General features: G+C 42.6%; 1 protein-coding gene across 9 annotated transcripts in view; it reads left to right on the top strand.

Moving 5' to 3' along the window:
* The first annotated feature begins 216 nt into the window (after positions 1 to 216).
* FMNL2 (formin like 2) overlaps positions 217 to 25,106 on the top strand; it is a 318,596-nt gene continuing 293,706 nt past the window's right edge. For 5 of the 9 annotated variants that reach the window (XM_033231471.1, XM_033231475.1, XM_033231472.1 and 2 more), the window contains exon 1: positions 217 to 828. In XM_033231471.1, coding sequence (XP_033087362.1) covers positions 712 to 828 — 117 coding nt within the window. In that variant the 5' untranslated portion in view covers positions 217 to 711. The remainder of the gene's footprint in view (positions 829 to 25,106) is intronic. The other 4 variants (XM_033231476.1, XM_033231478.1, XM_033231477.1 and 1 more) reach the window with 2 other exon arrangements.

Genomic DNA, 25,106 nt, shown 5'->3' with positions numbered 1-25,106 from the left:
CCTACCAAGTGTCAACATGATATACACAATGTAGGTATTCTACTGTTGGGGTGAGGAGGGTCAAAAGTGACATAAGCTATCTCCAGAAACGTACGAATCGCCCTTGCTGCAAATGGCCCCAACCCGGCCTGGCGCTCTGGAGCGGGCGTGGTTTCTGCGCGCGGACACTTTGGGCAGAAACTACGCGTCCCGGCAGTCCGCGGGGCGAGTGGGCGGAGCCGAGCCGGGGGCGGGGGCCGGGCGAGAGGGGGCATTGTGCAGGGGAGCGCGGAGCTGCATTTGTCTGCTCGAGGTGTTAGCGGGTCAGGCGCAGCCGTGGCCGGCAAGGGCTGGAAGTCTCAGAGGCGGCCGCGGGCCTGGCAGAAGGCCGAGTAGGAGGGACCACGCGCTGGGGGCCGCGATCTCTGGCAGGGGGCGGTGTGCCAGCGGAGCACCATGCACATAGGCGCCCAGCGCCCCGACTACCCCTCCCGAGGAAAAGAGGCAGGGGCCGCGCTGGGGCGGCGGAGAGCATGAGGGAGGCCAGGGGCCGGCTCGGCTTGGAGCGCTGCTAGGGAGCGGTGCGCGCCGCACACCCGCCTGGGCGCGGCGGAGGGTGGGGAGCCGGGCAGGTCGCGCCTGCGGGCGGGAGCCGACTGCCGGGAGCTGTTCTGATTTCCGACGCGCACGCTAGGGGCCCGGAGCAGCCCCTGGCCCCGGCGCGCCGCCGACATGGGCAACGCAGGGAGCATGGATTCGCAGCAGACCGATTTCAGGGCGCACAACGTGCCTTTGAAGCTGCCAATGCCCGAGCCAGGTGAACTGGAGGAGCGATTTGCCATCGTGCTGGTGAGTGCGCGGCGGCGGCCGGGCGCCGGGATCCGGGGCCCCCGGCCGGGCGGTGCAGCTGACCCCCGCCCCTCCCCTTCGCCCGATGCCGGGAGCGAGCCTCCATTCCCGAGGGGTAGGCTCCCACTTTCCCCTTTGTGGCCCCCCAGCACTCCTCTTCACCCCCCTGGCAGTCCCCCAGGCTCAGCCTCTCGGGGTCCCGTGATGGGGATGGGGACTCCGGGCGGGCTGCCCAGCCAGCCCCGAACCCATTGTCTGGCTGGAGAGGCACCTCACGGCGCGTGTGCCCGGGAGGTGCGGCGTGGGCGTGAAGGGAAGGTGGCGCGGGCTTGGGAGGAGGAGGCGGCGAGCCGCTTAGGGTTTTTTTTTTTTTTTTTTTAAACGAAACAAAACAAAACAAAAAACCCTGAGCCCCTGCGGACCATCCCTCGGGCGGCCAGCCATGGACCTGCGAAGTCCCCGGCAGATGGGGCGCTTGTGGCCGGCCGTAGGCGCCGCGCCGGGCGATGAGCGGAGGAGGCGAACTTGGAGGGCGGACGTAGTGGCTTGGCCAAGGGGAGCTTTTGCGAAAGGGAAAGGGGAGACCCACAGCAGTGCGGCGCCCCGGCCCTTGGAGAGGAGCAGGGGCGTCTGAAACCCAGGCTGGGGAGAACCTCAGCGCGTTCCCTCTAGACTTAAAGCTTAAACCCCAAAAATGTGCAGTTTTGCGGGGACGTGTTGCGAGCTGTCCTGACTGCAGGGGCGACCCTCCTCTCCTCTTGTACTCCCAGCCAGGTCCCCCGCTCCCTGCTGCATTCCGCTTCTCCCAGCTTTCCAGCTCCTCGAATCCAGGACTCTGAAAACTCCCCTCTTTCTCCCTTTCCTGCTGGGAGTGTGTCTGGGCCCCTCCCAGCCGAGGCTTGTGCTGTGAGCTGCAGAGGGTGTGGCGGCTTGCCCCAGCCAGGATCTGGACTGCAGTTGGTCCCCAGACTTCCAGTTTTAGTGTCCCAGCCTCTTCTAAGGGATGTTGGGAGGGACACAGGCGAGATTGGACGCATTCCTACTCCTCACACTTGTACACTTCTCTTTTCCTAGTTGGTTACCTCTAAACTCCACAAGACTAGGCAGCAAGGGAAACTCGTAATCCGGGCAGCCAACGATTGTGCCTGCCTGCGGGTTTTCTTTTCTTCTTTTGTTTTCATGAAAACTTACCACTTTGGCAGAGGACTCGAGTTCTAGATCAAAAATCGGTTTTCTTAGGTCTGCTCAGCGAGAGGACGTTCAAATTGCCTGCCTTCAGGCCTTGAAAAAGGGATGGTTTGGTATGGGAAATGATGTTCTGGATGGCAGGTTAGCTGTGTGCTCTTTGGGAGAACTGAGCTCTCTCTCCCCCCACCTGGAAACTCTGGTGTGGCCGTCGGGGAGATAGATGAGGTTGCTTGGGTTGCTTTGCATCTCCTGTGATCTCCCACAGCTGCTCCCACCGTTGTGCAAGATGGGACACTCAAATGAAACGGCCTAGGCATAATTCTCAAGGCGGCCTGGGTGCATACCTGACCTGCTTTACCAGAGACAAACGTTTTTCTTCAAAACCCTCTTCCTACTAGACATGTGGTTCTTACCTCCTGGCTCTAGCTTTTTTTCCGCCTGACTCTGGCTTTTTTGTTTTTCCATCCATGCTGTGGTGCTGTATGTGTGTGTGTGTGTGTGTCTGAATACTTGTGGTGGAGGAGCCAGTGTCACAGAGAAGCCAGTGCAGCAGCCATAATAATAACAATAATGCAATTAAGTTCTGCTTGACTAGGATAGCATTTTTTTTTTGCTTGAGCTTTCAGTTACCCTGCTGATTAATAACACATGGTGTGAATTAATCTTTAGAAAAATGATGTCCCATCATTAACATGGTGGATTTGTGTTCCTGTTAAGGCTAGCAGTTGCAAATATAGTATGTAGACAATTATGATTGTACATCCCAAGCTTCTTGGGGCAGTATTGTTGTGGCTACTTTACTGTGTGTCACTGTTACTGAGTGCAATTCCTTTTAAAATTGTTTACAATATTCTAAGCCTCTCAAACAAGAAACAAAAACAATACCAGTCTGACCTTTTTTTGAGTAGAGACAAAGCTTTTGGGGGACCATGTCAGCTTGGGAACACTCTTCCTAGGGATACATTTGGACCGTTGATGCGTTCCTTCTCCCAAGTCAACTCCACTTGCTCTTTGACAATCTGAGAGAGGAGCTGAAACCTTCCAGATCATCTCCATGGGCCAATAGAAGTGCGCAGTGTTGGTGATTTCTCTTGTTGGTTTTTTTCTGGAGTTGTATGTGTGATAATCCCAACTTTGCTTTTCTTTATGAGTTGCTTAAGAAATCAGTTCAAACCATTTAGTTCTCGACATCAAGCTTGAAGTACAAGTTTTAGGTGGCAAATTTTTAAGTATGTATGTGGAGGACAATGGAAATTGTGTTGGCATTATTGATACCAGTTCAACTTTCTTGTATAATAAAGATCATACGGGTGTTTTGGGAGGAAAACCAGATAGTAATACTGTACAGAAAAGTGTCCAAGCACCTCATTGTAAGTATGGCTTACATCAATAATTAACAGACTGTTTCAAGCTAGGAAAACAATTCCTCCCATCCTCCAGCTCTAGAATATTTAAGGCCTCAGGGAGAAGTAAATAAAAATGAAAATGACAGAAGTCTATTTTATTTCTTGTTAGGAAAGCCTTAAGGGAGAACAAACCTACTCAAGAACTAGCTCCTCCCTCCCCATCAGTTTATATGGGTTAAATTGTGTGAATATAAAAAATTGGTGGGTATGAATGGAAATGAGAGAATAAAAGACTAATGAATTTTCAGTAGAGGGGTGAACTTTGAAAAGTAATCTTTTTAATAGAAAAAAATGAGTTAGTGACTAGCAAAAATTGGATCCCAGTCTTAGGAGTTTAATCCTCCCAAGGATAGGCGTCTTCAGTATCATTATAGTAATAGTTATAAAACTTCTGTTGAAGGGAAAAGATTACTGTCTTAGTGTATACATTTAACTATTTGCTTCCCTCTACTGACCTTTCAGGTAGAGCTGGAAGGTGAGATACATGTACCTTTGTGTGTGTGTATGTGCAATGTTTCTGTTATACTCTAACCTATGTATAATTTATATGGAAGTGTTTCATAAATTATAAAGTCAGCCACATACTTCAATCTTTGTTCTTTGATGTAAGGATGTATATGTTTCATAGGTAATATTAGCCTGTGTTTTTTGGGGGTTCTTCACATCTATAATAGCCATGTGGCCCTCCGTTGTATTTGTTAACCATTGTCTAATTTTGGGAGTTACATCAAGCTTGTCAACCCACTGCCTTCGGGCTGCATGGGCCCAACACAAATTCATAAACTTTCTTAAAACATTATGAGATTTATTTCGTGATTTTTTTTAAGCTCATCAGCTGTTGTTAGTGTTAATGTATTTTATGTGTGGCCTAAGACAATTCTTCTTCCAATGTGGCCCAGGGAAGCCAAAACATTGGACATCCCTGGGTTACATACACACACGCACAAATACTCCCATGTCCTTTATTTTTAAAGATGATGATAAGAAGGTGGTTCTTGGTGGATGTGGTGAACAACTGATGGTTTTTGTCTGAGAATACCTCTTTCTACATTAGACACTCCCATAATATTCACTCATTTTTGGCTTGCAGTCACTGTTTACAACTTAAAAGGCACGCCCTTGGATGCCTTTGTTGAAGAGCTATCCTAAAAATTATTTTGTTGAGTTTCAGAGGAAAGGACAATTTTTAAGTCTGTGTCTTAGCTGCTGTATCTTATGCAGTATCAGGTATCAGGCAGCACTGCAAACAGATTTAAAATTATTAGGAAGTAATGGTTTAGGGCAGTATTATCTTATATTTGGTATCAGGAACTGCTTTGGTATCTGATTAATTTGAGTCCATTTCCTTCTCATTTTTCCCCCCTTGCCTTGAGATTGAATGTGGTCATTTTGTTTTAAGAAGGAGTGGGAACATTTTGTGAGTATCTCCTATGAGTAGGCCTTTTACCTGTTCTCATTTAATGCTTATAGTAACTAATGCTATCAGCAACGTTATAGATGCATAAATAATGACTATCTAAGCTGGGCACGGTGGCTCACACCTATAATCCCAGCACTTTGGGAGGCTGAGGTGAGAGGATCGCTTGAGCCCAGGAATTCAAGACCAGCCTGGGCAACATAGTGAGATCCTGTCTCTATGAAAAAAGAAAACAAAGATTAGCCAGGTGTGGTGGCTTGCACCTGGAGTCCCAGCTACACAAGAGACTGAGGTGGGAGGATCATTTGAGTCCTGGGGGTCGAGGCTGAAGTGAGCCATGTTCGTACCATTGTACTCCAGCCTGGGTGACAAAGTGAGACCATGTCTCAAAAAAGAAAAAGATTACCTAAGTTGCCTAAAATTGTACAGTTATTAAATAACCAATCTGGTCTTTCAGCAGAGATTTGGATCTGTTCCCTACTCCCTCTGGCCTTTACTTTATATTATGCTTCCTTAGGCTTAGAACTGGGAAGAAAAAAAGGGCCTGGGACTAGCAGTAAAAACTTCCTGTCTGGTTAGTGCAAATTTCAGACTGGATAAAGTTGGCAGAAATTCTTCAGAAGTGACTGAAGTGAGGTGCATTTGAAGTTTCGTCTCTTTAGATGTCAAGCCTTTTGGCATCTTCACTGTGCTCTTCTGTTTTCAAGCATGGAGTTAAAAATTGATCTGGTCCAAAAAGGTACTCTTCAGTTTTTCTTTTCAAGGCAGATTTGAAATACCTTGGTTGAAAAGTTTGTTCTCCAAATCAGAAGGAATAGACAACCTGTCAATGCAACGCAAACACTCCATATATAATTACCTGTGAAAAGGAAAGGAAGGTCAAGTTTTGTTTTTTTTTTTTTTTCTTGAGATGGAGTCTTGCTCTGTCACCCAGGCTGGAATGCAGTGGTGCAATACTGGCTCACTGCAACCTCTGCCGCCTGGGTTCAAGCAATTCTCCTGCCTCAGCCTCCTGAGTAGCTGGGATTACAGGTGTGTGCTACCATGCCCGGCTAATTTTTGTATTTTCAGTAGAGGTAGTGTTTCAGCATCTTGGCCAGGCTAGTCTTGAACTCCTGACCTCGTGATCCACCTGCCTCAGCCTACCAAAGTGCTAGGATTACAGGCATGAACCACTGTGCCCTGCTGGAAGGTCAAGTTTTAACATTTAAGTTTATTTCCCGCTGCAAGGCGTTGCTCCCTTTCAGCCACTTCAAGGAGAACACTTGCCATGAAGTCTGTTGAGCAGATGGATGGGTGGGAGTGTAGTGAGGCCATCGGATGCTGCTGATTTGTTTTCTCACATTCTTTCTCCTGTTGTGAGGGAAAGAGAGTATGGAAGAGGGGCGGTGGAGTGTTGTCACTTTGAGCCATTACAGTTTCACCCTAGGCAGTAACTCCCTGAGCTGTTTTATTCTCCTACGTGGGAATATATGGTTAGGGCTGTATCATTATCAGGATACATTTTTTCTTCCTAATAATACCAGTCAAAACTGTGACAATATATTGGGGTATCTAGGATAGAAGTTGATCAAAGGCAAATATTTGGCTCCAGGAAGAGACTGGCAACAGTGTAAAGTGATGAAATTTGGGGAGCGATGGTATGCGTGGCCTGAAATCCCTAAGTGATAAGAAGTACTTTTGCTTGTGGCCTCTCATTTAGCATTGGCCTGGGAGGCAGGAGACCTAGTTTCTAGAATCATATTTGCTGCACCAACTTGGACAAGTTAAACTCTTTCCTCTGGCCCTTGGTTTTCCTCCTTTGTGAGAAGGAATATAATTTGGCACAATTGTTAGTATAGTCGTGAGATGATGGAAATCATAACACTCGAAAGCATAAAATTTCCAGAACATAATACATTGTGATTCATTAGTTGATGTTGGCTTTTGAAGAACTTTCAGGTGGAAATGTGTGTAGGGCTGTTCTGTGTGGTCTAAAGAGTAGAATTCCCCAGGGTCAGTGACTGAAAGTCATATGAGCATAGGGAAAAATATTCTAACACATAGAGTTGTTGAAAATGGATGGTGTGTTCTCCATTAAAGTTATTCAGATAGGGCCGGGCGTGGTGGCTCAAGCCTGTAATCCCAGCACTTTGGGAGGCCGAGATGGGCGGATCACGAGGTCAGGAGATCGAGACCATCCTGGCTAACACAGTGAAACCCTGTCTCTACTAAAAAAAATACAAAAAAACTAGCCGGGCGAGGTGGCGGGCGCCTGTAGTCCCAGCTACTCGGGAGGCTGAGGCAGGAGAATGGCGTAAACCCGGGAGGCGGAGCTTGCAGTGAGCTGAGATCCAGCCACTGCACTCCAGCTTGGGTGACAGAGCGAGACTCCGTCTCAAAAAAAAAAAAAAAAAAAAAAGTTATTCAGATAATCTGTGTGAAAAACACTGGTGACTGGAAGGCCCTTTCCAGCCCAAGACGATAGGAAGTACATTATTGGCTTGAAAGTTACCCTCTTTGAGGTGAGTCTGCCCCTTGCAGGTTCTAGACATAGAATTATAGCCCCTGAGAGTGGGGAAAGATCTCCTGGTAGGTCCTTCTTGGGCTCAAAGAAGAAAAGGATAAGTATGTGCTGACGTTTGTTCTGGAAATTCATTTGACTTTATGAGAACTGTTGCCTAAAGGGTTTGGTCTTAATGAACAGTGCTCTTCTTTTCATATTTAGAGCTTGGGGAATAGGGACAAGGTAAAGTGGGCTCTCTAGCCCTCAGGTTTAAGCAAGTAATAGAGGTCAAAAAAGCAGATAATACAAGAAGCACTGATTGTGGATGATTGCCCCTCCTTTGCAAGAGGGCGCTGTAACTGGAATCCTTTTAGGAACAAAGCATTGGATCCTTAGAAGGAACAGCCTAGAGGAGCTTAGGAGGGAATGTGAGTTACAAGCTATACGGTTGCTTGGCAGATCTCATCTTGTAGAGCAACTCTTTATGGAGTGCCACCCCATCCTGCAGATAACAAGAAGTGTGTCCCCAGGCTTTGGAGTCATGATTCCTTAGAGAGCCTTCATGTACCTTCTTAGTTCTGACCTACTTGAACACTGGGGACAGAGATAGCTCATTTCTTGTCTTCCCTTTAGAATTCCAACTGTTCATACTTTAGGGTGATCTTCCTCCCTCTTTCCCAGTGACCCCCTCCTCCTTTCCAGAAACCTGTCTTTCAACATAACGGCAAGGACTATGCAGTTTCCAACTGATAGGATATAATTTGGAAGCACTGTCTAAGGGAAGAGCTGTTAGGTTGGAGAGCTGCCTCTTGAACTGGGATTTCAACCGAGGCCCGCAGATGTGGACCAGACGGGCTTGGAATTCTGAAATTGGGCAACATTTAGCCCTATTTACCAGGTATGATGATGTTCAATGTTGACAGATAAAAATGTACTTTCTTTTCACTCTCTTAAAAAACAAACAGAAAAACATGACCATCAGTGTTCACTGGTAGGCACTTAACACAAACTCTCTATGATTTCTAGTCTTGTATAGTTTCTAGGACAAACTTCCTATGGTTTCTGTGATTCCATGATCTTCAGTGTTCTTGTGTAGCCTGTAACTGACTTTGGTGACTCTTATTTCACATGTAACCTCAGTCCACTTCTTTCTTTGCAGAAGTTCTGATGCATTTGTAAGCCCCTACAACCATTGCCACAGAAGCTGAAAGCCTTGAGTTGTTTAGACCCTGTTATCTCCAGAAGTAATCTCACTAGACTGACTTCTGTAATCTCACTTGACTTATTTCTTCATCATTTTGGGAATGGTGTCAAATATCAAATAGTTCATTTTTTTTTTTTGTTTTGAGACGGATTCTCTTTCTGTCACCCAGGCTGGTGTACAGTGACGTGATCTCAGCTCACTGCAACCTCTGCCTCCTGGGTTCAAGCGATCCTTCTGCCTCAGCCTCCTGAGTAGCTGGGATTACAGGCATGCACCACCACGCCCGGCTACTTTTTGTACTTTTAGTAGAGGCGGGGTTTCACCATGTTGGCCAGGCTGGTCTTGAACTCCTGACCTCAAATGATCCACCCGCTTTGGCCTCTCAAAGTGCTGGGATTACAGGCATGAGCCACCACAGCCAGTTTAAATAGTTCACATTTTTGACCTTGTGCCTGGTGCTGGGACACTAAAGTGTGACTGATGGTGCTTTTAAATAACACATCTCACTAGTCTCAAGTCCTGCCTTGATTGAGGGTTTGCTCAGGGACCTGACTTCCTTTCCTTGTTTTTTTCCTCTCCGTGGAAGTTTGGCAGAACACCTTATTTAAGGTAGGGTAAGGGTATTGGTAAGTTAAAGTAGTGGTCTCAAACTTGGTTGTGCATTGACATCACTTGGGGAGCTTCAAAAAGTATAAGTGGGCCAGGTACAGTGGCTCATGCCTGTAATCTCAGTACTTTGGGAGGCCAAGACAGGAGGATCGCTTGAGGCCAGGAGTCCTAGACCAGCCTGGAGCAACATAGCAAGACCTATCTCTACTACTAATGAAAATTAGCCAGGTGTGGTGATGCATGCCTGTAGTCCCAGCTTACCTGGGAGGCTGAAGCAGGAGGATTGCTTGAGCCCAGAAATTTGAGGTTGCAGTGAGCTGTGATTCACGCCACTGCATTCCAGTCTGGGCAACAGTGCAAGACTATCTCTTAAAAAAAAAAAAAAACAACAACCAGAAACAAAACAACAACAAAATACAAACCCACATTTGCCTGGGTGCCACTCCCAGAAATTCTGATAAATTTGTCTGGAATGTGACCTGGGTATCATTTCTTAAAAAAAATCTCCCTGGGAGGTTTGAATGTACGGCCATGATAGCCACTGTGCTAGATGTTTTCCCCTTCTTCCTAACACGAGGACCAAGCATGTGAGTTAAAACCAGCGGAAAACAAGATAGTGAGTGTCACAGAAAAGGGCTTGTTTAAGAAGTTAAAAAAAATTTGGAGAGATTAGGCAAAACTGAGAAGGTTGAGAAGAGTTAAAAAAAACTAGACCTTCGATTTGACTAAAAGCTGTGAGATGAAAAAATACAGAAGAAAAGGATCAAATCTTGTTGAATGGTAGAGAGACTTTTTAACTGTTTAAGAAATGTCCACCAAATTATCATAATGAACATTTGTGAGAAAATTCTATACATATTGTATAAGATTGAGCAGTGACCTAGAGGTATACTTCTGGAGTAGAACAATCAATAAATCAATTGCATTTTTGCTTAGGCCTCTATTCTGCAGCCTAATTGTTTGTTGGTTCAATGCAGGCCTTTTGCTTTGATCTCTGGTTTTACCACTTACAAAGACTTGATGAGCTTGGCTTCCTGTAGTGAAATTCAAATACACTTGTGAAATGTAAACAACATTCATTTATTAAGAATCCTATAATCAAGGCAAATTGGCATGCTTATATAAGCAATTAGCCTTGAGAATAGAAAGATAAATAGGATGCTAGGTCAAGAATGAGCTGATTGTTCTCAATGCAAGACTCTAGTTATTTCTTTATTCATTATAACATAAGCAAATAGACATTCCTCTTATTCATAATTTTTAGCATTTGTGGTTTGGGGTTTGAGGACAGGATATGTGGTTTTCTGGAACTGAGAGGATAGTAGCAATTATTGTTTCGTTTTCATTTAGAAATATAAATCAATCTTATAAGGAACTGTAGGTAGTTGATATATGATTAGATAAAACTTTCTAGTAATAGGGAACAGGGCAAGAGAAGGTATGGATTTAGATGGGAATAGTAAAGGATAACAGTTTTATTTTGGTGGGGAAGGTAAAGAAGATGACAATTTTACAGTGGCAGAAACATTAAAAATAGTCTCATTTGCCCTCATTGAATAAATTGAATAAAAAAGGAATAACTTTTTTTTTAAATTGGCATAGAAGGAAGCATTATGATAACTAATAGCAGGAGAAGCTGGATATGTCATGATCAGATTTGCACCATGGCAACACTCAGTTTTGGCCAGTGAGTTCAGTACTGCTGACTGTCTTATTTGTGAAAGCTAGAGACCTAAAATGCAAAGGCAGTGAATTGGGTGAATAGCTTTGTTAGGTTCAGTTCTGGCCCTTTCATTCCCTGATATGGTCAGCTTTGTTGTTCTTCCAAAGAAATTTTCTCTTTGGTGACAATGGAGTATCTTGACTAATCAGGATTCTTTATTCCCAAGGACTTCTGACTGGTGAACCTAGGAAGCCAAATGTCTTGGGACCAGGATGCCATAAACTTGGATTCCCTGGGCCTTACCATAAAGTCACTCTACTGCCAGCTAATCCGGCCATCCAGATGTGAACCTGGAGAGGCCATTTAGAACTGTGTGGCCTCCTGGGCTTGTGCAGCCCTTCCCCTTGCCAGTGTTTAGACCCTCCAATGGCCTTTTATAGCAGAATGTTTGGTTTGGTTCTCAGGGTCTGCTTTTTGGAAAACATTATTTGGCTTAGAAATCTCCAGATCATTTGTGAATTTACCAGGTCTCATTTCTCATTTAATTAAACAATTCTTTAACATTAAACACCTATACTTTTTTTTTCTTTTTTTCTTTTTAGATGGAGTCTTGCTCTGATGCCCACTCTGGAGTGCAGTGACACAATCTTGGCTCACTGCAACCTCCACCTCCTGGGTTCAAGCAATTCTCCTGCCTCAGCCTCCAGAGTAGCTGGGATTACAGGTGCGTGCCTCCATGTCCGGCTAATTTTTGTATTTGTAGTATAGATGGGGTGTCACCATGTTGCCCAGGCTGCTCTTGAACTTCCAACCTCAGGTGATCCTCCCACCTCAGCCTCCCAAAGTGCTGAGACTACAGGCGTGAGTTATACTTTTGTTATTTCACCTGACTTATACTTTTGTTATTTCACCAGTAATTATCAGAAGTTCTGGCAGGGTATGGTGGCTCACAATCTGTCATCCCAGTGCTTTGGGAGGCTGAGGTGGGAGGATCGCTTGAGGCCTGGAGTTTGAGATCAGCCTGGGCAACAGCAAGATCCTGTGTCTATGAAAATTAAGAAAAAAAATAATAGCTGACTTAGTGGCACACTCCCTGTAGTCCTAGCTACTTGGGAGGCTGAGGTGGGAGAATTGCTTGAGCCCAGCAGTTTGAGGCTGAAGTGAGCTGTGATCATGCCACTGTACTCCAGGCTGGGTGACAAAGTAAGATACCCTATTTCTAACTACAAAAAAAGTTCCACAATTGATTTCCTCTGATGTTTCTAATGATAATGGAGAAATTTAAAAATTCTTTCTTCGTCATTTTTTAGAATGATATTGCCTGATCCTCCTTTAAAAAAATCTTTTCATGGCCAGGCACAGTGGCCTAGACCAGGCGCCATGGCTCACACCTGTAATCCCAGGACTTTGGGAGGCTGAGGTGGGCAGATCATGAGGTCAGGAGTTCGAGACCAGCCTGGCCAACATGCTGAAACCCCGTATCTACTAAAGATACAAAAAATTAGCCGGGCACAGTGGCATGTACCTGTAGTCCCAGGTACTTGGGAGGCTGAGGTAGGAGAATAGCTTGAACTTGGGAGGCGGAGGTTGCAGTGAGCTGAGATCGCACTACAGCACTCCAGCCTGGGCGACAGGACGATATTCCACCTCAAAAAAAAAAAAAAAAACTTTTCACAAAACAAACACAGTTGCAACCAATTCCCAGATCAGGAATCAGAATCCCTCCTTCTTGTTCTTCAGAAGTGGTGAGACTTGGCTTCTGGTCTCCCAGCCACAGTTACTGCTCACCTGAACTTACTTTCTCAGCGGTCACACTTCATGTGGAAGAGAGTAGGCCACAGGATTGTGCCTTGTGGTCTGACTCCAAGTGACTCTAACCATGAGGTTTCCACCACTTCCTTTGAGAGTGTTCCTAGTCCAAGGAGGCCTGAATATTAGGAAATCCTGACACTGCAGTATTTTCCTGTTGCTTTTAATTATATCATTGATCACCTTAATGGTATTTTTGTTTGTGTGTATAGTATCCTTGCTTCTCATAATACTGAGAAGAGGATATTTTGATTTGTGTTCCCAAAGTAAAGCATGAATGGGGAGGGATGGCCACAATGAAAATGAGCATTTGAAATTTTGGGCATTAATACTTGGAATTACAGACATGTAGGTACAAAATTTATGTAATCCTTCTCAAGCTTAAGTTCTGGCCTTTAGCTTTTGTTATCTTTCTTGATGACTTTTGAAATATTAAAAGGTATTAAAATTGTGAATTTCATGTTCTGGTTCAATTTCCCATCACAGCCCTAGTGTGTTGTTCCAGATATTATTAATAGATAAAATTTGAGGGGCTCATGGCTATGTTTGTTGGTCTCCCTTCCTTTCTCCCCTCTGTAACTCCTGTATCCCTCACAGCCTTCTTCCTGAAGCCAGCTGCAATGTGACCTGACCCATCTCTCTCCTCTTCTGTTTCTTTACAAGTCCCTAACTTGGAGTTTTCTTGTTTTTTTTTTTTTTTTCCTTTCTTTCTTTCTTTTTTAAATTCCTGTCCCCAGATTAGACCTATGCTTTCTCTCCTTTGTATTTTTTTCCCGGTGATTCCCCTGCATAGGATGGGCTCCCTTTGCTTCTCTACTTACTGAAACTATACCAGCCTTCAAAGTTTTCTACAATCCCACTTTTTCCAAGGGTCCTTACAGGCCCACGTTAGCTTGGGGGAGATGAGAAAAACAACTCTCCTTACTTTGATTGCTTTGTGGTATGAATTATCCCTTACTCATGGAGGCACTTGATTAAATATCACTTTGAGTAAGTTCTGATTGTAAAATAGGGAGATGCTTTCATGTGTAGCTTTGTAGTTACTTATTACATTCTTAGTGTCTTAGTTTCACCTGCCAGTTCGCACTGTGGGCTCCTGAAAGGCAAGGATCATGTCTTACAGGGTCTGACAGCTTTTACTTATCTTAGCCTTGGGAAGGGTCCCAGCAAATGATTGCTGACTTGATAAGAGAACAGTGCCCACTGAAAGAGGACTGGGAATTGGAGTGGCTGCTCTGGAAACCTGTGTAACTGACCACACCAGGCTATTAATTGCACATAACTTGCCTTTGTGTTGAAATGACACTTGGTCATAGATTCTTATTCATCTTGGTATTCCCCTTATCACTTGACTGTGGTAGGTGTCCAAGAATACGAAATATTCAGAGACAACAAGTTGGCATCATGCTTCCCTGACTCCTTGTGAATTAGCAGAGGAGGAGGAGGGCAGTTTATATTTTTTTTGTTGGAGTGAGGTAAGTTTAAATGGGCAGCGTTCTTTATTTTGGCATGTGAGTGCTTTGCTGTTTGCAGAGTGCTCTCCAATAATTCTTCTGTGCTTCTAAGGGTTTTAAATAAATGAGACAAATACTGCATAAGACTGGATGGCTTGAAGTTATATAAGAAGGTGGTGAAGTTTGTGGTCCAGTCCTAGGTCTTCATACTAAAACTCCAGGGTGTAGTCACTGTAAACTAATGGTGTTTATGAATTCTCTCGAGTTCTGTTAGGTGCTTTATATGCATTGTCGTTGATGCTCATGACAGCTTTTCCAGGGAGGTATTGTCTTCCTTTTACTAATGAGACAGTGGGCTGAGGGTGTTAAGGTGGCCACTACGCAATCATAGGGACAGGGTTTGAATCCAGGCCTGCCTGAGAGAGCCTGCTTCTTTCTACTGCACTACACTATTATGTTTTCTGAGTTAGCTATAAGGTGTCATTAAATGTATGCTTTTTGTTCGTTCTTCACATACCCTCTGTTCTAAACTCATTAATTCATACAGTAACCGCTCTGAATGAGTCCAACTTGTGTTATATGCTGCAAAATCTGACCTTAATCTCAAGGGACTCGGGATGTAGCTGGGGAAACAAGCAACAAGAAGCAACCCAGAGCTTCATAGTCAGTATCGATGTAGATATGCTAAGGGTTTGGAGGGAAGATGCCTTTTCTGAATTTTGAGTGTTCAGAAAATGTTTCCTTGGAATAGGAAGTAGGTGAGATTCTAGCTCAGTCCCAACCGCTGCTGGGCTGCACTTTTCATTCTACCTTGTGGGTTTTTGCTCCTTTGGTGCTTATATACTTTATTTAGACAGTCCAAAAAATATTTATTGAGCACTTACTGTGTGCCAGGCAGTGTTGTAAGCACTGGAGGATGCTGTACTGAGTGGTATCGATTAAATGTCTGCTCCCAAGGAATTTACATTTTAATGGGGGGGGTGCAGAGGGGGAAGCCAGAAATGAAGGGGATGCACAGGTACAGAAATGGAGCGTTTAGATGGTGGAGAGTGCCATGAGGAGAACAAAATGGGATATGTGAAGTGGTGTCATCCCGGTAAGGTCTGAGTGAGGAGGAGCAGGCAGCCATTGTGATCAGGTAGGAGCCCTCAGGAGGGAGGAGTAGCCAGAGTGCGATTTGTTTCTCCCTTTGCTGGTCCAGGAGCAGTTTCCAGAGACTCTGGAGCAAATGAAGGGTCATTCCACAGCATATGGTATGCACTTAGCCCAGACATGGGATGTACTCAGTTCCAACACTGCCCGTGGGGCAGCCTCAAAGTAGAGGCTCAGGAGTCTGTCCCCTCACTCTGTTGTTGGTAACAGAGCCATTTCTTGTAGGTGGCTTTGGGTAGCCAGAGTTCTGCCTCTTGTTAAATTCAGGTGTTTTTCTAAGAAATGACTATTTTAGAATTGCCATTGTTCTAGACCCATGGGACACACTGTTTGAGAATGGACTGTTTGATCAATGTGAGCTGTGCCCTAAAAGCAAGCCCTCTGAAGGCCAATACTTAGAATGACTTTCTTTGTCTGCTTGAAGCTATAGGTTGACCTGGGGCAGGCTTTATTGCTGTTAACGTGCTACTAGCTTGTAGCTCAGATTCTTGCCCTCTTTTTCTTTTTTTTATATTTCCTTTACAAAATTATTGTATTTTAAGGGGCATACAAGAATTTTACAAAGAAGCCTGGGCACGGTGGCTCACACCTGTAATCCCATCACTTTGAGAGGCCAAGGTGGGCCAATCACTTGAGGTCAGGACTTTGAGACCAGCCTGACCAACACGGTGAAGCCCTGTCTCTATTATAAATACAAAAATCAGCCGGGTATGGTGGCGTGTACTTGTAGTTCCAGCTACTTGGGAGGCTGAGGCAGGAGAATCACTTGAACCTGGGAGGTAGAGGCTACAGTGAGCCGAGATTGTGCCATTGCACTCCAGCCTGGGTAACAGAGTGAGACTCTGTCTCAAAAATAATTTTGTAAAGAGGTACAATTCTAAAGTTAAAAATAAGGTGAAAGTAGTGTATGGTTAAAATATCCCCAACAAACCTGAAGTTGCCCATGAAAGTACAACATGTTCAATTCTGTAGTGAAACAACCCTAGAAAGCAATTATTATTTCTTTTAAATTTTACTGTAAGTTCTAGGATACATGTGCAGAACGTGCAGGTTTGTTACATAGGTATACATGCCATGGTTTGCTGCACCTATCAACCTGTCATCTAGGTTTTAAGCCCTGCATGCATTAGGTGTTTGTCCTAATGCTCTCCCTCCCCTTCCCCCTCAACCTGCGACAGGTTCTGGTGTGTAATGTTCCCCTCCCTGCGTCCATGTGTTCTCATTGTTCAACCCCGACTTATGAGTGAGAACATGTGTTTGGTTTTCTGTTCTTGTGTTTGCTGAGGATGATGGTTTTCAGCTTCATCCATGTCCCTGCAAAGGACATGAACTCATCCTTTTTTATGGCTGCATAGTATTCCATGGTGTATATGTGCCACATTTTCTTTATCCAGCCTATCTCTGATAGGCATTTGGGTAGGTTCCAAGTCTTTGCTATTGTAGATAGCCAAGTAAACATACGTGTGCATGTGTCTTTATAATAGAATGATTTATAATCTTTTGGGTATATACCCAGTAATGGGATTGCTGGGTCAAATAGTATTTCTGGTTCTAGATCCTTGAGGAATCGCCACACTGTCTTCCACAATGATTGAACTAATTTACACTCCCATCGACAGCGTAAAAGCGTTCCTATTTATCTACAACCTCACCAGCATCTGTTGTTTCCTGACTTTAATAATTGCCATTCTAACTGGCATGAGGTAGTGTCTTATTGTGGTTTTGATTTGCATTTCTCTAATGACCAGTGATGATGAGCTCCTAGAAAGCAATTCTTATGCGTGTTAAAGTTTGAGAACCTTTAATCATGATTAAAGGAGAAGCCGCAAAAGAAAAATGGGCAATTCTGACTTAGAACTCTCAGACCTCTAGCAGTGACTGGAGAATGGGTAGGAATTTTGGTATCTTCCTGCTTGCCAGTAGGTTTACACAATTCAAGATCAGAATAAGTCTTTACATGTTAGTGGCTTTGTTTATTGTGAGGATTTTAAGGCAGCCCTAACGTGGGTTTAAATGTGGATTTCGTGCATGTTAGTAATAATACAATATAGGTCACCTGTGTATTTCTTTAATCATTTCAGTAAACACGAGTGGTAGCTCAGGAAACTCGAAAGGTAGGTTTGTCCCTGTCTCATATATGAGAAACTCAGGATTAGGGAAGTTAAAAATCTTACCTGAGAATACATATTTCTAGTAGATAGTAAAGCTGAAAATCAGATTTCTCGACTCAAAAGCTGTGCTCCTGACTTTGTTTTGACTTCTAGTGCAAAAATATTATGTAAATATAAGCTATATGTATAATAAATATAAATGTTTAAAAGCAAATTGAAAGCTCTGTAATGGCAAACTCATCATCTTTTCAGTCTGTGTTCATTTTGTTATATACCCAGAACCAACAGTAACTACATATCCTTCAGAAAAATTAAAGATAAAATGGGAACTGGATGAATAAAGCCACTGTTCACTATTTAAATAGTAAAGGCCAAGTAAGCTTGTGATCAAATCTTTTTTTTTTTTTTTTCTAGTAACAGTTGTCCTCTGAAGGCGTTCTGAAGGCTCTCTTTCAGACAACTGTCTCTGAACCTTTGTTTTTTTAAATGTCCCTAGTAAAATGGCTGTGTTGTTACAGCTTGAAGGCTGTGTGGTAAGCCTTTTGCTCAGCCCTCAGTGATAACCCATAGACTTGGACTTCCATGTGAGAAGAACAACCATTATGATATTGTGTTAGTAGGCCCTTGTGTTGGAGATTGCTTATTTTTAAAAAAACAAATGCCATGGGATCTTATTTCTGTTTAACCAATGTTTTGCTTGAGTGTACCAAGCAAGTCTTCTTGAGATGCTGGGACACAAAGGTGAATTTTATTTTCCCTTTTGCCTTTGAATAGTTAACTGCCTAGCAGATGAGGTACTGGAGGCTAGAGAATGAAGATTATAGGATATTTAAAGGCATTTATCATACGTATGTGTGTTATGTTTATAATATGCTATAGAAGGACATATTAAGGTTAAAGTTTCTAATATTTTAGATTAAGCTGATAAATCTAGACAACTTACTTTGCCTGAAGGTTGTAATACATAATTGCATGAATTCTGCTCTGTGCCTGAATGCTTAGACATTTGAGTGTGTGTCTAGGTATATCTGTGCAAACAACTTGGAAGAATCTGGTAAAAATTATTAATACCAGGATCAGCCTTTTAGGTGGTAGGAGAATCTACCCCAAAGACAGCTGACTATAAGCCTTACTTCTCTAGGTTGCAAGCATCAGAAACTAAGTGTATGTCCCTATACTCACTTTGTTAGAAAGCCCGCAGTCTTTTCTGCAAAGTCCATTGAACAAAGCTTGTTTATGATCTTGGACTTTGGAATAAACCTGAGTTTGAATCAAGATTTTGCTGCTTACTAATTGGTTGACCTTTCTCAGTCTTGGTAGCCACATCCGTCATGAGCTCAAGAGCTACCTTTTTGACTTGTGGATATTAAATGATATTGCTTAGTACAGTCAAGTTGTGGCACTCAGGTAAGCACTTCACAAGAAGTGATAGTTCTGATTATTTTGTACTCTTTTAAAATTTGACTTTATTAAAGCACTGGCTTTACGGTCCAAGCTATGGACTTTAACTGGATTCTAGTATATTTCACAGGTAACTTTAGTTAAATCATCATCAACTTCAAATGTGAAGAACAAGTGAAGCAGGGCCCCAGAACGCTCAGAACTGAACTGATGGTGGCTTGTATTTGCTACTCTTGCCATAAGATTGTACCTTCTGACCTGTAATACATCAATGTTTTCAAAGTTCTGGTCCATGTGTGCAGCCCCACTTGGATATTTTATGTTGACTCTTGTAGATTTTGTTCTTTCTAGAAAAAGAGACCTAGGTGTTTCAGGGCATTAGGCTATTCCATTTCTGAGCCTAATGGAAGTGCTAGTGTTTTCATAATTGGAACAGACAGCTGCCGTGCTACATATGATGCTGTGACCACTGAGCGGCTTGTTCACAATGAGAAAATACATTGAAGTTGTGACCATCTGAGCCTTGAAGAAACTGCTGTTGAAGTTTTGTTTGGCTCCAGCTCCATCCTGGGATGGATGGAGTCATTGGACTTTATTCTGAATTCCAGTAGTGGCCAAAAAAAAAAAAAAAAAAGAAATTGTGTAACTCGTATATAGATGGTTTTCTGTTTGATTAAGAGCATTGTTCAATAAAAGCTGCATTGTTTTAAATCAAGAATACAGTGCCATCTGACTTGATCTAGGAAGCACAGAAAGAAGACATTACAGATTACATTCCCCAGTAAACCCCTGCTTTATTTTTTCCAGAAGGTTCTATATTAATCTGTTTGGGTTGCGTCCTGCGTGATCTTGCTGAATCAGACAGAGCTAAGCTTATGAAACAAAGGCCAGTCCCAAATCAAATAAAAACATCACCACCATCCAGAAATGAGAACCTAGAATTTTCTAAAGATGCACACAGCTTTCTTACTATCCGGTGAGGAAAATTGCTCATTTTTCTCTCAGCTGATAAATGTCACTTTTGCCCTAAATTTTTAGAGTGGCAATCTACTTTTTTAAGTTAGATAAAAGAATATTTGATAGCACTATCTGACTAGTCTGAGATAAAATTCTCTGTGTTCTCAGACCCTTAAGGGTTCTTAAATTGCGTGGGCTGAAGCTGTGTGCATGTTTTTCTTGGTGCCCTATTTCCATATCAAATAGCCTTAATTTTTGTATTTTAGTAATGAAGGTATGAACCCATTCTGTCAGGCTTCTTATGCCATTTATTGTAGCCTTTAGTCAGCTTAGAATAGCATGAAAGGAAGTAATAAGCCAACTCTAAGAAGGTCCAGATGAAAAGGATTATCATATGGTACAAAAATAATAGCATGCCTGGCCCAGCCACGTGACTCATTTCTTTTGGAGTATTCCTTTTGACAGCTTTTTTGAATCACACATCAATCACAATGCTGGTATTTTTGGCGGGGTGCTAGACTTTACTCTAATGCTCGTGATGGTAACTGCCAAAAGTGAACAAAGAGGAGAATTATAAATGAAACCTAACAGCATCACAAACATTTATTTTTTCTTGAGCAGAAACAAAATTGGGAGTTAGATGGTATCTTTTTCATTGCCCCAAGAAAACCACTGCTTTATTCCAATGAAAATGAGACCTTGATGGGTCATCCCCAGTCTTTGGCAATAGAAACTATTCGTCTTGTTTTAGTTACCATTCAGGAGTTTTCCTTCCCAAACCTTGTCCCCTGCTTTAGGAGTTATTTTTTTAGGGCTTTAGGTTTTTCTCATGTCCCAGTGACTAAGCTTGCTTTTGGGTGGTTCTCTGTGCTGCATGTAGTCCTTCTGGGAAGAAACTCCCATGAACTTGAAAGGAGCAGCAGATATGCAGGGTGCATCTAGAAATGAAAATTTCACCGTTTGTCCCTCTCCTTTTCGTCTCTCTTTCGTACAGGCCTTCTTTCCTTCTGTGCAAAACAGACCCTTGTCATAGTCATAGTCCATCACGCTGTTAAATGATTGCCAGCACTGCTCTATGATGTACTGTAATTTCAGGGAGCAGTTTCCTTTTCTACAATGTGTTGCTCTGTAGCACGTGTGTTTCACTACTGAGTGGTAGTTCTAATGGACATATTCTTAACAAAATAGTTCCAGCATCACAGAACACGAGGTTAAAATACATACCCAAAGAAATAAAATGTTATAGACACAGTCCAAGCTCGCTCTCTCCTGACTTCCTTTCTCCCTCTTCAGAGGAAAATTACCCCGAATTGGCACATCTCATTCCTATGCACTCTTGTTAAAAATAACTTATAGTTTGCTTCTGAATTTATAGAAATGGTACTATAATCCATATGTACTTTTGAATCTTTATACATTTGATTTGAGAAGTATTTATGTTGATGCATGTGGCTTTAGGTCATTTATTTTATTTTTTTGAGATGAAGTCTCGCTCTGTCACCCAGGCTGGAGTGCAATGGCACACGGCAACCCCTGCCTCCTGGGTTCAAGCAATTCTCTTGTCTCAGCCTTCCGAGTAGCTGGGATTACAGGCGTGCGCCACCACGTCTGGCTAATTTTTTTTGTATTTTTGTATAGACGGGGCTTCACCATGTTGGTGAGGCTGGTCTTGAACTCTTGACCTCAAGTGATACACCCGCCTCAGCCTTCCAAAGTTCTGGGATTACAGGCATGAGCTACTGCGCCCAGCCTGGCTAGAGGTCATTTAATTTTTAAATTATGTTCATTGAATGAATGTGCCATAAATTACAATTGATCCTCATTATTTGTGAATTCTGGATTTGCAAATTTGCCTATTTGATAAAAGTTTATCTGTAACTCCAACATTAATACAGTGCTTTTATGGTCACTCACAGACCACAAAGTGGTGAAAAATTTGTCACCAAATGTGCAGATTCTCAGCTGAGGTTGAACGAGATGACTCTCCTTTTTTGTTTCAGCATGCATACTGTACACGTGTGTCCTCTTTGCTTTGTATTTAGTGCCACACTTTTTGCACTTTTGTGCTTTTTTTTTTTTTTTTTTTTTTGGTGATTTTGCTGTTTAAAATAGACTCGGAGCATAATGTTGAAGTGCTGTCCAGTGTTAACTAAGTGCAGGAAGGCTGAGATGTGCCTTATGGAGAAGATATGTATGTTGGTAAGCTTCTTTCATGCTTGAGTTTAAAGAGCTATTGGCTGTGAGTTCAATGTTAATGAATCAACAATATATATTAATAAGTTTAATATAGATAACAATAAATATTAAATAACTTTAATATATAACTATTAAATAAGTTTAATATATATAACAAAATGTATTAAATAAGAAACACATAACACAGTTTTATGTATCGATCAGTTGACAAAAACGTTGCAACCAGAGGCTCTGGGGAGCCTAACCCTATATTTCCGCTAGAACTAATGGTTCAGTGGTCAATAATTCAGTGTCCATGGTGACTTTATAGAGCATAACTGTGATGGTTAATACTGAGTGTCAACTTGATTGGATTGAAGGATGCAAAGTGTTGTTCCTAGGTGAGTCTGTGAGGGTGCTGCCAAAGGAGATTAACATTTGAGTTAGTGAACTGGGAGAGGCAGATCCACCCTCAGTCTGGGTGGGCATCATCTAATCAGCTGCCAGTGTGGCTAGAATACAGCAGGCAGAAGAAGATGGAAGAGCTGCCTCACTGAGTCTGCTAAGTCTGCCGGCCTTCATCTTTCTCTTGTGCCCAGTGCTTCCTGCCCTCGAACATCAGACTCCAAGTTCTTCAGCTTTGCGACTCTTAGACTTACACCAGTGGTTAGTCAGGAGATCTCAGGCCTTTGGCCACAGACGGAGGGCTGTGCTATCAGCTTCCCTACTTCAGAGATTTTGGGACTGGGACTGGCTTCCTTGCTCCTCAGCTTGCAGATGGCTTATTGTTGGACTTCACCTTATGATCCTGTCAGTCAATTCTGCTAATAAGCCTGGGTATGGTGGCTCACACCTGTAATCCCATCACTTTGGGAGGCCGAGGTAGGTGGATCACCTGAGATCAGGAGTTTGAGACCACCCCTGGCCAACATGGTGAAGCCCCGTCTCTACTAAAAACACAAAAATTAGCTGGGCATGGTGGTGCGTACCTGTAGTCCCAGCTACTTGGAAGGCTGAGGCAGGAGAATTGCTTGAACCTGGGAGGTGGAGGTTGCAGTAAGCCGAGATTGTGCCTGGAGAGTGAGGCTCCGTCTCAAAAAAAAAAAAAAAAAAAAAAAAAATTCTGCGAATAAACTCCTCTTCATGTATACATATATCCTACCAGTTCTGTTCCTTTAGAGAACCTGATGAATACAATAACTACTGCAAATAATGGGAGTCAACTATTTCTTGCCCTATTGATGAACGTATGAGGTTATTACAAGTAATGTTACAATTGAAATCCTTGTTTATGTCACCTGATGCACAGGTATAAATTTCTTAAGGTGATATATTAACACTTAGAAGTGCAATTGTTGGGTCTTGGGCATATTCAACTTAAGTGATTACTGTTGAAGTGCTTTCCAAAGTGGCTATATTCCCTTGATGTAGTTGATGTTAGCAGAATTCATCCCCACGGTGTACACACATTGTACCTACATATGAAATTAGCAAAATTTTTAAATCGCCTACATGGCACTAGATGTGAGTACTAACAGTGAGCTGCAATCTAGGAGCTCACAATATATTTCCAGTGATACGTTTTACAAACATAAATAAAATTATTAATACTTGCCATCCATTTTAAACTTTTCCTTTGAGGGGAATACAGATTGAGATTGTTTGTGGAAAGCTTAATAGCAGTTAATATTTATAGAGTCTTTTTTTGTGTGTTTTTTATGCAATGAATCTTAATAACAACCCAGTGAGATACTGTAATTAATTCCATGTAACTGAAGAGGAAATTTAGGTGCAGAGTTTGAGCAACTTGCCGAAAGTCACACAATAAATGACAGAGTCAGGATTTGCATTTGAGTCCCTTGGCTCCTAAGTGCCCAATCCTAATTGTTGTGCTATATATTCCTCATTTAATTTCACGGTTGTAGCTGTGACCTAAGAGGTAGCTTTTTTTTTTTTTTTACATAACAGGTAAAACAACTAAAGAAAGTAGGAGAGTCAGGCATTAGGAAGTTGAGTGTGGAGTTGATTTTTTTAAAGCTGGGGCAGTGGTGAGAAGAACATGCAGAGGATCATCTTGGCTTCAATATTGATTATTCAGTTTGTCTTTGATCTTTTGGTGGGAGAGATTCTTAATATCCCTGTGTTTTTCACCACCCTTTACAAAGCCATTGAGCAATTTTGGAAGAAGGGGAAAATTTGTGTATTCTGTCTGTCCTGGTTTATTTGCTCAAATGAGGGCTTCTCTACTTCTACAAGAGTTGTTTTAATCTTCACTACTTTTTGAGGGCTTTTTACTGTGCGATGTTTTATGTGTATTTCTTAGAACAATCCTACGGTGTTTTAGTATTTACTTAGCAAGTAGTTGAGGGATTTTGGCTCGCCACTCTGACGTCATTTGAACTAGGCACACATTCAACTACTCTGCCCTCTTCTCTTGTGGAAGATAGTGAGTGAAAGGCCTGGAGTAGATACAACTTGGGAAAGTGACATCCTTCAATAACAAGCTTGTAGGCTCTAAACCACAAAGGATGGCTTATGGAAATGGAATATCACTATTAATTTCTCATTATCCTGTCAGAAAAGAGAAATTGCAGCTAAAGCATAATAAAGGGGGTTTTTGAAGCCACAAGCCGTATCATTGCTTTTCAGACATATCTTACTTGTTGAATAGTAAGGTGAATGAGATTTATGAGATGTTCATATTAAGATGAATGAGAACAATTATTTCTCCATTTTTTAGAATCAATTGCTTCTTTTACTTTTTTCGTCTCTTTTTCTTTCTTCCTCTCCTTCTCTTCTCTTCCCTTTTTTTTCTTTTTCTTTTTTGACAGAGCCTCACTCTATTGCCCAGGCTGGAGTGCAGTGGTGGAATTACAGCTCACTGCAGCCTCTACCTCCTGGCTCAAGTGATCATCCCACCTTAGCCTCCCGAGTAGCTGGGACTACAGGTGCTCACCACCATGCCCAGCTATGCTTTGTTTGTTTGTTTCCTTATTAACAGATGGTCTGTATGCTATCTTCTGAAAATAAATACTCATGGCCTACTCTGAAGGAATTAAGATTATTCTTTGAATAATTGACTGCGACTGGTGCTAAAATGTATTTTACATTTATGGCCCAGTATATTAAGTACTATAAATTCAAAGGAAATCAAAACAAGCTTCATAAAACAATTCTTGTCTTTGTACGTGAATGGTATTGCATTTTCTATACCGTTCTATTCTTTTAAAACATGTTGGTCTGACTT

This window comes from Trachypithecus francoisi, unplaced genomic scaffold, assembly GCF_009764315.1.
Source record: "Trachypithecus francoisi isolate TF-2019V2 unplaced genomic scaffold, Tfra_2.0 Lachesis_group13, whole genome shotgun sequence".
Taxonomy (NCBI): domain Eukaryota; kingdom Metazoa; phylum Chordata; class Mammalia; order Primates; family Cercopithecidae; genus Trachypithecus; species Trachypithecus francoisi.
This window is presented reverse-complemented; position numbering and strand designations above follow the sequence as displayed.